This window comes from Equus przewalskii, chromosome 2 (genome assembly GCF_037783145.1).
Source record: "Equus przewalskii isolate Varuska chromosome 2, EquPr2, whole genome shotgun sequence".
Taxonomy (NCBI): Eukaryota; Metazoa; Chordata; class Mammalia; order Perissodactyla; family Equidae; genus Equus; species Equus przewalskii.
In genome coordinates, this window is record NC_091832.1 from 39,822,609 (window position 1) to 39,836,661 (window position 14,053).

Genomic DNA, 14,053 nt, shown 5'->3' on the forward strand with positions numbered 1-14,053 from the left:
AATAACGAGGCAGACGGGGCAGGAGGTAAGGGCTCTGCTCCGTGGCTGCCGCTCCTGCTCTTTCACAGTGTTTATTCCCGCCTTCCACATGCTCGGAGTCGACCCGGCTCCCGCCTCCTCCCTCAGACTCCCTGGGCTGAGAGTGAAGAGACTGATGCTGCCCAGAGAGAAACTGACATCCAGGCCGAGGGAGGACACACGGTCCCCACCTGTCCACCCGCAGGAGCAAAGGTGCGCTGAGCGACCCCTGTTCTCTTCCAGACAGTTCCTTCCACTCCTGATCACATCAGTGACTGCGGGAGGGACATCTGCTTTTGTTTCATTCTCCTCAATACTATTCGGACTTTTTAAAACAAACATGTATTAAGATAAATATTATTTAAATAATTATTTTAAACACATCTGTTTAATTTCAGAATAAGAACCAAAATGATATGTCACCGTAGTGGTAAATGGAGGGAACGAAGAAGAAAATAGCCAACATTAATCCCACGGCTCCAGAGAAAAACACTCTTCACATTTTAGCATTTTGGGGGGGGGGGGGCGAGATTTATTTCTATTTTTAATAGTGGCAAAATATGCATAATATTAAATCCACCACCATAACCATTTTTAAGTGAACAGCTCGGTGGTGTTAAATAACGCTCACTGTTGTGCGACATTTTCACATTTTTCTGTCTGGTCTTTCTTCTATGCTCTGTTTTATGTTCATAGGAAAAATATCTTGGATGCTATTTTTTACCCTCCTTTTTTTTTCATTTAACATTGTCATAGCCATTTTTCTTTGTCATTGAAAACTCTATGCAGGGGCCGGCCCCATGGCCAAGTGGTTAAGTTCACGTGCTCCACTTCAGTGGCCCAGGGTTTCATCGGTTAGGATCCTGGACGTGGACATGGCACCGCTCATCAGGCCACACTGAGGCGGCGTCCCACATGCCACAACTGGAAGGACCCACAACTAGAAATACATAACTATGTACCGGGGGGGCTTTGGGGAGAAAAAGGAAAAATAAAATCTTAAACAATAAATAAAAAGAAGAAAAAAAAAAGATTGGCAACAGATGTTAGCTCAGGTGCCAATCTTTTATTTATTTATTTATTTATTTATTTTTATTTATTTATTTTGAGGAAGATTAGCCCTGAGCTAACATCTGCTGCCAATCCTCCTCTTTTTGTTGAGGAAGATTGGCCCTGAGCTCACATCCGCGCCCATCTTCCTCTACTTTATACGTGGGACGCCTACCACAGCATGGCGTGCCAAGCGGTGCCTTGTCTGCACCCAGGATCTGAACCAGCGAACCCTGGGCCGCCGAGAAGCGGAACGTGCGCACTTAACTGCTGTGCGACTGGGCCGGCCCCGCCAATCTTTTAAAAACAACATAAAATAAAACTCTGTGCAAACACCCATAAAACTACTTCCTTTTAGGTTGACTGACAGACAGTACTGCCACCTGTTTCCAATGTTTTCAGATCCAGCATGCATCGCTGCTCTGATTAGAAACACCACCAATAAAGATACTGAAACAAAAATGAAGAAAAAAAGTAGGGGGAGTTTTTACAGTCTTGATCATCCCCGTATTGAATGGCTGCGAAATGTTCCTCTCGTGGTTAAACCATGATTGCTCACTCACTGCTGGGCGTCAGGATGTCCCAAAGGTTTTATGAGTATAAATGAGGCCGTGATGGACAGACAGCCTTCTGCACAGACCTGTGTCCACATCTGCTGGTTTTACTCTCATTCTCTTGTGGGGGAGGGGAAGTGGGGGACAAGGAGGGAAGGCCACCAGCACCGCCCGGGCCACACTGACCAACCCAGAGTGTCCCAGGCTACCTGCCTCCCCCGGCGTGGTCCAGCACTGGCTTCCTTCCCACGGGGCCTTGGCCCTGGCCTTCCCCAGAGGATGGGGGTCCTGGCCCAGCTTGGACGTGGGGCTGCCCTTGTTTCTGCTGCCAAGTCAGGTTTCTCCACTGGGTCAAGAGAGAAGGGGAAGAGGGACATTGGCTGCAGCTTCGACTGGGCCCCGGAGATGGGGCACCAGGAAGGGCTAGAGACAGGAGTCAAAACATCTCTGTCAGGCTCCAAAGCCTTAACCATTAGACTACCCTGCCTCTTTGGGAATGAATTCACGGATGGAGAGATGGAGCCCAAGAGACAGGGCTTTCCTTCAAGACAAATTTGGAGCTGGGCCCTCCCACAGCACCCCTTTCCCAAGGAGAAAAGGACCCAGAAGTGCCCTTCCAGGGCTGTCTGACAAACCACTAGTGCAAATTAGCAGTCACTTATACAATAGAGGGCTTGCTATGTGCTAGGCAGGGTTCTGAGGCCCTTATATTTATTAATTTAACCTCACAATTTATCTCATTTTAGAGCTGAAGCGACTAAGGCACAGAGAGGTTAAGTAACTTGCCCAAGGTCACACAGCAGAAAAAATGTGGAAAAAAAGAGAGTAGCAGAGACAGGATCTAAACTCAAGCAGAGCCGGTTCAGGTGTCTGGGCTGACAACCACCCCCTCCACTGCCAGTCACCCAGGAGGTACAACCCAGGCCCCAGTAGAGCCTCCTCCCCAGACACAGTAGTGTTTCATCACCTCCCCATGGCCCAACCTGGAGGCCCCTGACCTTTCGGAAGCTCCGGGCCAGCAGGGCCTGCGTGTGTCGCCCCCACGCCACCTCCAGCTGGGCCTCCCGGAGCCATAGTGCCCACCGCAGCGCCCGTAGGCCCCTGCGCAACAGCTGCCGGCGGCCCAGCGCCAGCGCCGCCACCACTGCCCGCCGCGTCTGCACCACGTGCTGCCAGGCTCGGAAACACCTGGACAGCAGCCGCCAGCTGGGGACAGATAAGGGTTGCTCAGGGGGTGGACCCAGCCCCTGAGCCCCAGGGAGCAGCTGGGGGTGGGGTCCACCCACGTCGCCTTCCAGCGATGATGAGAGTGATGCTCGGGGCTGCAGCACAAGGACTAGCTGCAGACTTTGCAAGAGCACCCCGCACAAGAGAGCCTCTGAGGCAGGGCAGCCTTATGAGTTTAAGATTCCCAGCAGCCGCCGCCCCCACTCCTGTCCTGGGGCAGCCTGGGAGGCCCCTCATTCTGCAGCAGGGACAGCGTGAAGATTTTCCCTCCCCCTGACATCCTCCGGGGATCTGCCATCAGGGCCTCGTCTCTCTCAGGCCCTGGTCTCGGCTCCCCCTTGCAAATGGGCCCCCACGCCACAGCCCCTGGCCTCACCGAGCTGTCTCAGACGCCAGGCTCACAGTGCTTCTGGCTTTGTTCTTGGAAATCAAAGGACATGACACAGCTCTCAGGCCAAGAAGCAAGAGGACAGGACACCCTCTGCGGAGCCTGCCTGCCAAGGCCGCCCTTTCCGGGGAGGGGGGTGTGACAGGGTAGTGACAACCAGCTTGGAGTGAGAATTCCTGGGAGGAGGCAGCGGGCCTCCCAGAGCCCCCCAACTCCCACTCCCAGACTCCTCCGGCCTCTACCTGCAGGCCGCTCCTCGCCGGGGCCGCGCCTGGTGGACAGGGAGCCATCCTCTCCTCCTTCCTGCTGACCTGCTCCTGCGGGGCCCCCTCCCCTCCTTCCCACCCAGGAAGGACGCCCCGGGCTGCATGGGAGAAGGCTGAAGAGCAGAGTCCGGGCTCTCTGCTGCCAGCCCCTCGAGGGAGCAGAGGGTCCCCCCTCTGCCCGCTGCCGAACACAGTCCCTGGGGAGCAGTTTCCGCCTCGTCTCAGGGGATGGGCAGGAAGGACGCCCTGCTCGGGATCAAGGACATCCCCAGTCAGCATCCCCACTGTGGTCTCCGGTGATGCAGGCTTACTGCCTGCCTGAGAGTCTGAGAGGCCAGCCCGGACCCCTGGGGTCTCTGGGGAATCCTCGGTTTCCCTGAGACCTGGAGGGAATTTCTTCCTCTTATCCCAGGAAGCAGGAACAGCTTGGCTGGGCTGGAGGCAAGCGGGGAGCGCCTGGCCATCACTGGTCCAGGGTTCCTGCCACACAGGGCCCAGGGGTTCCCGGGATGCCCGGCACCTGAGACCGGCTGCCTTGTGCTCCAGGTGTTGCACGGAGGCCAGCAGCTGGTGGACAGCAGCTTTGGGTGGGGCCCAAGGCTGGCTCTGGGTAGGGACAGCTAGGTCCTCCAGGGTGAGGGGCTCCCCCATGAGCCTGGAGGTCCAGCTCCCCAGGCCACACCAGGACCTGGGGCCTGGCCGTGTATGCCCACCAAGAGGGGCATAGTCAGCAGCGGGCCTGAAGTCTGGGCAGCGGGTGTCTGTGGCCAGCGGCTGGGATGGCCTCAGGCTGGAGGATGGGGGAGCCAAGGGCCCTCGGGGTAGGGAGCCTGCCTGGGGCATCATGTGGGGCCAGACGCTTTCCTGAGGCTCCGACTGGGGGCTGGTGTGACTTCCACACTCGGCCAAGGTGGCTTCCTTCATGCTCAGGTTACTCTGCTGGACGGCAAACCTGGGGGCTCTCCTTTGGGGCCTCCTGGCCAGGCGCTGCAGGTTGCTCTGCTGCCAGAAGCCTGAGTTGATGAGCTGGCCAGTCGTGTCCTTCAGGGCAAGGCCCAGGCCGGGGCTGGGGCTGGCCAGGTTGGTCTGGACTCGGCAGGGCTCCTGGCAAAGCACTGCCCCTGGGGAGGGTGTGGCGGCAGGCCCTCCCCTCTTGGCCTGGCACATGGGCACCCACTGGCCATGTCCACTGCCCAGGCCGACACCCAGGCTCTTCCGGAGCCTCCGTTGCTCTAAGGAGAGGAGAGACAGTCATGCCCTGGGGGGGACTCCATGGTCAGTGCTCAGGTGGGAGAAGAGGGGTCAGCCAGGCCTCAGAACAGGGGAGGGACAGGGCCCCAGGTGGGAGGGAGCCTGGACCTCAGGGGTCTGTGTCAGCTCTGTCTTCCCGGGTGGACTGGTGGGCAGCGCCTGGGGGTCTTCAGCAAGAGCGGGGACGTGGTCTGACTGGGTGCCTGGCTGCATGGAGCAGGGCCGGGCAGGGCCGGGAGGAGGGCAGAGGGAAGCGGGGAGACAGGAGGCTGGTGGGGGGTCCCAGGCAAGAGAGGACAGGGCTGGGATGGGGGATGGCGGGGTAGGTGGAGAGAAGGAGACGGATTCAGACCCGCTGTGGAGGTGGAGGCTGAGGAAAGAGGAGCCAAGGACGACTGCCTGGTTCCCTGCTTGAACGAAGAGGTGATGGGGGCAGCAATTAGGGCTGAAAGCAAGATCTAGCACATGAAGCAGTTAAAAGTGAGCAGCTCTAGGGACGCGGTGGGGCTTAGGCCCCTCCCTCTCTGCCCTGTCTTCCTGGCCGCCCAGGCCATCCCACAGCTCAGGAGACAAGGCCTCCTGGGGGTTGGTGAGGTCCTGGCAGGTAGAGTGGGCCATAAAAGTTTGTAGATACGAACTAAAGCTCAGAGAGGTTAAGCAACTTGCCCCACAGTCACACAGCTAGAACACAGACAAACTGGCATGTGAATTGGAATCTGAATTTGTTCTTGGGCTGCTCCTGCTCTCGGCTGCATCAACTCTGGGGCCTCCTCGAAGCCCCAGGCACCTGAGCAGGGGGCCCACCACCCCTGGCACAGACAGGGCCCCCCCGCCGGGCCCACTCCCGCCCTCCTCTTCCCGACCTCACCTCCTCACTTCCTGACCCTCCCTCAGGCCCCAGGCTGGGAAGACTTTGTCCTGGCCCAGCTGGTCCTGTACAGCTAATCTCTGGAATTATCGAGGCCCTGGACTGGCCTGAGGGGAAAGTGGCTCTGGGTCGCTACCTGGAGGGGCCTGTGGTCCTGCCACCTCCGACCCGGACCCGCTGAGCCTCTTGCCTGGCCTCGTGGGCGTCGCAGGCCTGGGGGCCACATTCTCCTTGTGGCTGGTGTCAGGTCTCAGCTCCATGGTGTCCAGGGCAGAGCCGGGGCGGCAGTGTCCTTGGTCTACACCACAGCCAGCGGCCCGGCCTGTTTGACGGGATGGGCTCTGAGGGGCCAGGACAGGCCCCACGCCACCCCTCACCAGCACCCCTGGTTGCCCTGAGGCCCAGCTCCAGCTGTCCTGGTCAGGCCCCTGGGGTCTCCTCTGCCCGCCCCTACACCACCTCTCTCCCTTATAATTTTCTCGTGTCTTCCAGCACCTGCTTCTTCTAACGGGGACCACGGATTCCGGCCATGCCCTGTGGACCCTGCTTCTCCGGTAGCCCTCTCCGGTGGGGGCTGTTTCTCTCAGACCACTGGGCCCGGAGGTGGGTGGGGCCCTCTGCCTCCTGTCGCCACTTCCGACCATTCTGCCTCTCTCCTCTCTAAGACACTCCTGTTCTAAGCTCCAGGAAGTTCATTCCTCAAAGATTTCAGCTGCTGGCTCACTGTCACTTTCTCCATCACATACCTGTCTAAGTTCTTGGCGATTTCACCATCCACACAGGCGGTCCCTCCAGCTCCTGGCCTGCGGGCTCCCTGACCTTCTCCCCTCCCACCATCTTGCCTTCACCAACCTCAGCCACCGGCTCCCACGGTCCCCCAGGCTTTGTCATCCTCCATAAGCGCACCACCCCCCCAGGACATCAGCTGCAGAGCCCACACCCATGTTTCCAGCTCACTCCCTTTAGTGTCCCTCTACGGTCTCCCTTTGAGACCCTCACCCTCTGACCCCACCACCTTTGACCGTCCCTCGCCCCTTGACGGCTCTCTCTAACCCCCCCGGCATTATAATCACCCCCTTTGCACACCCTCGGCTCCCCCTCTTTGCTGCGCTCGCTTGGCAAAACCACAGCATTGGTCAAAGAAAACCCTCCAGCTGCACTGATGGCCTCGCTCCCAAATCATGACGCCAATCTCAAGTGGCCCAAAGGCTGCTGGAGAATCAGGTGCCAGTCCCCGAGCCGAGCCGCCTCGACACTGTCCACGAAGTCCCCTCCGCCATTGCCAACACTTCCCCCTTCCTTACTGAATCATTCCCAGCAGCACTTTAACAGCTGGTTATTTTGTCCATCTTTACAAACAAAAAGCAAAAGCATTAAAGAAAAAGATCCCTCTCCTCTTGAGCCTCAGGCCCCAGGCCGTTTGTCCCCTTCTCACCACACCCAGATCCCACTTCCTCCCCCACCTCCACCTCTGCTGACCTCACGCAATTGGCACCCCCACCCCACCCCAGAGCTGCTTTGCTCCAGGTGACCTCCCAGATGCCACCCCAGCCAGTTCTCAGCCTGGGTTTTCATGAGGCAGCGGCATGAGCTGCAGGACGGTGGCCTCTCGCACTCCTTGGGGCCCTTGCTTCCCCGACTCCAGGATGCCCGCCTCGGTTTCCCTCCCCACTGCCTGCTGCTCTTTCCCAGACTCCTCTGCTGGTTCGCCCCGGGCCTCAGCCCTCCCTTCCCTGCGCGGACCCCCGCAAGCTCAGCTGCAGACAGTCTAATGCAGGCTCCTGTCCCCCTCCTCCGAGGACGGCATCTCCAGCCTTCCTGTGTCTCAGACGAAAATCCCGGAGCCGCCCTAATGCCTCTCCTCACACGGTGTGCAAGCCATCAGCTCCACCTGCCAAAGACGTCTAGAGCCTGCCCCGCTCACCACCTCGTCCCCACCTCCCCAGGTCAAGCGACCATCACCTCCGGCCTCCTAACTGGGGTCCGCGCTTCTGCCCTACTGCCACACCAATGTCTGCTCCCCAGCAGCCAGAGTGGTCCTGCGAACCCTGAAATCAGATCATGTCCTGACTCAACTCAAATGCCCCCAAAGGCTCCCCAGTCCACTCAGTCCTCAACAAAGGCTGCAAAGCCCCACCTCGGGGCCCCTGTTTATGATGCACATACAGTTACATTGGAACCATGGCTATCCGCTTATGCTGGTCTATGGCTGCTCTCTCGCTACAGTGGCAGAGCCATTATGGCCCACAAAGCCTGGCCTTTAAGAAAGCTTGCTGACCCCTGCCCTATGTTACCGACCTCACCCCTACTCCTCTGCCCCTGCTCTCCCTGCTCCAAACACATGGGCCTCCTCCCTGTTCTTCCAAAATGCTGTGTGTGTCCCCACCTCAGGGCCTTTGCACTTACTGTTCCCTCTGCCTGGCACTCTTCCCCTCTCCCCCTCACTCCTTCAAGTCCTGCCTCAAACATCACAGGGAGCCCTTCCCTGCACGCTCCCCGACACAGCACTCTCCCCACTCCCTCCTCTCTTTACCCTGCGTGACTTTTCCCCGTGACTTCCCACCATCTAACAGAAGAACGAGTGTTCGCCTTTCTCCCTCCAGTGGACTGACAGCCATTGCCTCTTTTCCCTGCTGTGTTCACAGCGCAAGGAATAGTACGTGGCACATAACGGGCTTATTCACCGGGTAAAATGAACCACTGAACCCTGCCAAGCACCATGGAGTACCGCAGCCCTAAAAACGAGGCCCCCTTGTTTTAGAGATGGGGAAACTGCCGCTTCAAGGGCTCACCTGCCCAGGCCACGGTCCTACAGCTGCTCAGCAGCTGTAGAGGGACCACCCCGGGGCCTGACTCCACAGCGCATGCTCCTAACCAGGGCCACCCCGCCCCCACCTCTTTCCAAAGGAGGCTGGAGACGGCTCAACCCGCAGCATCCTTTCCTACCCCCAACTCCCCACCCAGTGCCTGGGCACATCGGCCCCTCTGTCTGCTCCTCGCCCCCCACCCCTGTCCGCCCCTTCACCACTCCACCCTCATCCGTCCAGCTAAGACGGCAGAGCCCCCTCCGACTCCCGCGGAGGGAACTTGCGGTCGGTTTTGCTGCCCCCCTGGACCTGTCCTCCGGTGCGTCTGTCTTCCTCGGGACCTCCGTCACTCAGTCCAATCTGAACCTGGAGGGCGTCTCGGCGGGACGGCTAACGACCCTGGCGTGGGCGGGGTGGGGGGGGGGCGGGGACGTCAGAGAGCGTGCCGCCCAGGGTCCGGCGCTGCCTCGAGGCGCACGGGGCGCCCCCACGGCCCGAGTCGTGAGAGTGGCCGCGGGTGTCCGTGCGCGGGGGCCCGGGGTGGGCGGAGGGGGGCCATCCGCGGGGGTGCGCGGTGCTCCGCGAGGGCTCTGCCCAGCACCGGGCATTGGTGGCGAGGCACGTGGTCCTGGGCAAACTTCTTGCGGGCAAGACAGGCAAAACCCTGCCGGCCTTCGGGGCCCTCCGGAACGGGCTGGAATCCACCCTACTCACCCTCCCTGCTGTGTGCTTGGCCCAGCCACGCTTCCCTCTAGGCATTTTCCACCTGCCAAGCCTTTGCTCATGCTGTTCCTCGCTGAGCCCTGCCCTCCGTGCCCTTTTCTTCCTCTGTCCAGTGAGTATGCTTTCTCCTTTCTAAACACCTGCCGGGAGAGCAAAGAGCACTGGGTGGCGAGACAGAAGACCCGTGATCAAGATGGATTCTACTGCTGTGTGACCTTAGGCAAGTCCCTAACTTCTCTGAACCTCACGCTTCTCATCTGTAACAGGGAGGTGGTAACACCTCTGTTGTTGCACCGGTTTGATGTGAGAATCAGATGTTTCACAAATAAATGCCAAAGAGCCGTTTAAACTCTAAAGCAATTCTTGAAGAAGGGGCTGATTCCTTCCGAAGTGTATGCATTGGCTATCTGCTCCCAAACCGGGTGGACTGACCCTCTGTGCTTTCTGTCTTGGTTCCCTTATCTCTAGTAAGACTTTTGCCTTCAAGTCAAGTTGGTCTGATGTTAGCTTAGCCACCCCAGCTCTGTTCCTTATTTGCCTGGTTTAACTTTTCCGTCCTTTTACTTTCAGTCTCCTTGTCTCCATATAGTTTAGGTGCATCTCTTATAAACACAGTATGGCTGGAATTGTCTTTAAAAATCAGTTACAAATGTATGATTATGACATTTATATAAACCATCTTATTTTTGCGCTTGCTAATGGTCAAATTTCATGCTTCTCTTTTCTCCTTTCTTGCCTTTTTCAGAATTGATCAAGGTTTCCTCTTTCATTCTTTTTTTCCACCACCACTGGCTTGGAAATTACTCACTTCATTTCTAGTCTTTCAGTGGTTATCCAAGACACTTTAATATGTACCTTTAATTTGATAAAGTCTGAAGGTTAATGCAGTATTTACCCTCCTTCCAGACAAAAAGGGGCTTCTGTGTCCGCTCAGCTCCTCCTGATGTACGTTGTTATCGTCTCAATCACTAAACCACTTGTTTACTGTTTCCTTCCTGCGTGTCAGATCTTCCTTACGGAAAAACTTCCCTCTTCCACAAAAAGATTCTTTCGACGTGTCTGTATTGAAGGTCTGTTGGTGACCTCTGCTGTTCCTTCCCTGAGTATGTCTTCGTTTCACCCTCACTCCTGAAAGGTGCTCTTCAGTGCACAGTTTGGGGGTGACCTCTGTTTTTCTCACCATCTGAAGTTATCATTCCTCTGTCTTCTGACTCCTACTGTTGCCGTTGAGACATCAGCAATAATTGGTGTAATTGTCGTTCCTTTCAGGACAATATCTTTTCTCCCAGGCTGCTTTGGGATCTTAATGTTCGTCTTTGGGGTTCTGCAGTTTTCATCCGTTCATTCCGTGCCTTTCGTGAGCACGTCCTGGGTGCCGGCGCTGTTCCAGGTGCTGAAGATACAGCAGGTGTGGACCAAGTGCCATTGAGATGATTGTAAATGTGGGTTTCTTCTTAGTTATTCTGCTTGGGGGTTGTTTGGCTTCCTAATCTGAGGCTTGGTGTCTTTCCATTTTGGAAAGTTCCCTGCCTTTCTCTCTTTGAATGTTGCCTCTCTCCCACTGCCTCCTCAGGAACTCCGACTGTGTGTGTCTGACCTCTCTATCCTTCGTTTCTAACCTCTCAGATTTTCTGTCTCTTTTTTCCTGTGTACTAAGTAATTCCTTCAACTCTATCTTCAAGGCTTCCGATTTTCTCTTCTGGTGTCCCTATTCCGTGAATCAACCCATCCACTGAGTTTCTAATTACACCCACTGTGCTTTTCATCTGTAGACGTTCTGATTGATTATTTCCTTTAAACTCCACCTGGCATCTCAGTCTGCCTCCAGGTTGTCACCTTCAGGCTCTTAAGTCAAGTCGTCCCCATGTGCCCTTGTCCAAGTCAAGTCTCCTCTTCCTGGGCCTGGTCCCCAGCTGTGACAGAAAGAGGACCTAGGAAATCGGTTTTCCTACTGTGCTCCGGGGCCCCTTCCTGAGAGTGGCCATGGCTGGGGGGGTGGGGAGGGAAGGGGGGTTGGGGAGCATTCTCTCTCGGACTAGCTCTGTCTTATATACTGGGGAAGAGTTTTTTTGAACAAAGAGGTTGAAACAAAACAGCCTTTTCAAACCACTGGGCTAGGCGAGCTCGAAGCTCCCTTTGAGTTCAGATCTGTGATTCTGAGTTTAGGCCTCTGATATGACCACGTTTTATTACAACTCGTTGACCCTGTTGATAGCATCTGGACTGACAGGTGTGCACCCAGGCCCCCCACCACCTGGAGACCTGGACCCTCAGAGTTCTGCTGTTGCCGGGAGGAAAACCTCTGTCTTACTTCCTGAAATTTTTTTCAATCTTTTGAACACTTGTAGAAAGCACTCAATAAGTGTTTAGAGAAATAATAAGTGAACAGATGAATGGATGGTCAGACTGGTGATGGAAGGCAGGACGTGCTGCCCCAAAATGTGGCGCCTTGGCTTGCTGAGTGTCTTACACTGAAGGAGTCTGGGAAAACGGCAGAAGCCGGAAGGTCACCCTGACCTCCATCACACCCCCCCTTCTCCCCGAAACAGGTCATAAATCTCTCATGTGAAAGGTCCCCTGCCTCTGCCAGGTGGAAAGAAGACATTCTTATGACCAGAGGTGGGGAATCTATGGCTGAGAAATCTGTATGAACAAACCTTGTTGGACTCCCCCTCGTCTTCCTAGTTCCTTCTTCCCACTTACCACCCCAAGCCCAAACCCCTTTGTCCCGTCAATTCTTCACACATTTGTTGTTTCTCTAAAAGGCATAAAAGCTTCCTGCTCTGGTCACTTCTTCAGGTCTTCATTCTCTTGTGAAGGCTCCGACGTACATGTAAAAATTCAATAAAATGTGTAAGCTTTTCTCCTGTTAACCTTAGTCAGTTTAATTTTCAGACCCTAAGAGGGTTGAGGAGATATTTTCCTCCCCTGCACTGCTCCCCCTCCCTCCCTCTGAATAATTCACACGGCAGCACAGGCAAGGAGATCTAATATTCACTAAACACTACGTCACACATTTTCAGACTCCACTAATCCCTGAGCCAGGCACCATTATTGTCCCCATTTGTCAGATGAGGAAACCGAGTGCAGTGGGGGTGAGATGTCCAGCCTCTCACACAGCCGGCCACAGGGTGTGGCTGGACTTAAACCACGGCCCCCCTGGCTCTGGAGCTGGTTTGGAGGGAGGCTGTGAGTTGGAATTTCCAGGCCTGTTTTGGGGGCTCTCGTCCAGTTTTGACGAACAGGAGAAGACAGGAACCTCCTCTGGGGCAATTTCTCTGGCTTTTTCACCTGGAGGGCTCAGCTTCATGAAAACAAAAACACACAAGATTTTCAAACTAGATGAGCGACTTGAGCTCTCACCAGCAGGGGACCAGAGGCAAGAGAAATTGGCTTCCTGTGGTTGACAGTTTCTAGAAGCTCAGGTGACAGAGACTAAAACAGACTATTTCCAATTCCCTACAGCAACCGGTCCTTTTAAAAGAACACAGTGGTGAGAAAGTCTGGTTGGAAGCCCCATGGCCTCCAGTGTGGCCCGTCTGAGACTGAGCTCCTGGCCTTGCCCAGGACCTGGCCTTCCTGCTGTGCCCCCTCCTGGCTAGGAGCAGCTCCGACCTCCAGCTGCTCAGTCCCAAAACCTTGCAATCCCGGACTCTTCTGTTTCTCCTACATCCAGTCCATCAGCGAATCTTGCCGCTCTGCCTTCAAAATGCATCCAGGAGCTTCCCCACTGTGACAGGCAGTCCCCTGCGTGCCGTCTTCCCACCCCACTTGGCTGCATAACAGTGGGCCTTGGGCCGGAACACTTCCTTACCAAGAGACCAAGAGCCCCCTGGTCTGTGCCAAGCCCGTCCCCTTGGGTGGGAACCTCTCTCCCTGCTTCAGGGCCCAGGTTTGCTCTTTTTTTCTGCTTAAGCACGTGTATCACACGGCATGTGGCCAACCCCACTGCTGTCTCTGTCCTTCTCGGGAGGGGACAGTGTCCTTGCACTGTGGCATGAGGGGGGGAGAGTAAATAAATTTGCCGTCAGCTGCCAGAGGAGACCCGCTGGCCACGGGGATGGACGCCCACTACTGAAGCTGTGGGCGGAAGTGTCTGGACTCCTGTCCTGGGATTGATAACTGGTGCGTGGCGTTCCGCTTGACATGACCACTGGTCACCAGGCCTAGCTCCACCTCCCCGTCCAAGCCACCAACATTGTCCTTCTGGTGTCCTTTTGAAATGTAAGCCAGGCCATGTCGAACTCAGCCCAAAGCCCCCATCTCCCTCAGTAAAAGCTGAAGTCCTCAAAATGACCTGTGACCCTGCGCCATCTGGGCCCTGCTGCCTTCCCGACCTCGTCCCATCGCCGCCCCCCCCCCCGGCCTTGGCTCCAGCCACCCCGACCTCCTGATCTTGCCCCCAAACAGGCCGGGCAGGCACGTGCCCCCTCAAGCCTTCCAATGAGCTGTTCCCCTTATGCAAGATGGAATCTTCTGGGTACTAGGGGCTTTTTTCCCACTCTGGCATCCCCAGCATCTAGAACACCGCTCACTTCCTCTAGGCTCTCGAGTGCTTGTTGAATGAATGTTAGCAGCTCTCCCTCACGAGACCTGCCATGTGGGTGTGGGAAGGGGCGGCCACACAGGTGGTCCTCACTGATTCTATGCGCCTCTGCGGGCCCTCTCCTTGCAGGATGGTGCTCGGGCTCCTGGCGCCACTTTGCCTGCATGGTCAGGGCACCGGAGGAGCCTGGAAGTTTAAGTCATCCTCAGCCCTGGAGCAGCCCTCGGCCAACGAGCAAGAAAGCCCAGCTCCCTTGCTCTGCACCGAGTCACACATATCGTCTCAGGGTCTGCTTCTGGGGAACGCACTTAAGACAGGAGCCTTCCTCTGGGCCGTCCTGGAAGATCCGGTCAGA

At 56.3% G+C, this 14,053-nt stretch overlaps 1 protein-coding gene across 4 annotated transcripts in view; it reads right to left on the reverse strand.

The window, feature by feature from the left end:
• The window catches only part of C2H1orf167 (chromosome 2 C1orf167 homolog), a 19,444-nt gene extending 10,492 nt beyond the window's left edge, over window positions 1-8,952 (reverse strand). Inside the window, exons 1-8 of one of the 4 annotated variants that reach the window (XM_070610786.1) lie at window positions 8,739-8,952; window positions 5,759-5,944; window positions 5,107-5,199; window positions 4,338-4,735; window positions 3,480-3,749; window positions 3,226-3,269; window positions 2,621-2,828; window positions 1,832-1,968 (exon numbers count right to left, since the gene is read on the reverse strand). In XM_070610786.1, coding sequence (XP_070466887.1) covers window positions 1,832-1,968; window positions 2,621-2,828; window positions 3,226-3,269; window positions 3,480-3,749; window positions 4,338-4,735; window positions 5,107-5,199; window positions 5,759-5,882 — 1,274 coding nt within the window. In that variant the 5' untranslated portion in view covers window positions 5,883-5,944; window positions 8,739-8,952. Of the gene's footprint in view, window positions 1-1,831; window positions 1,969-2,620; window positions 2,829-3,225; window positions 4,736-5,106; window positions 5,200-5,758; window positions 5,945-8,738 lie in introns of all 4 variants that reach the window. The other 3 variants (XM_070610785.1, XM_070610787.1, XM_070610784.1) reach the window with 3 other exon arrangements.
• Between the last annotated feature and the right edge of the window lie 5,101 nt (window positions 8,953-14,053).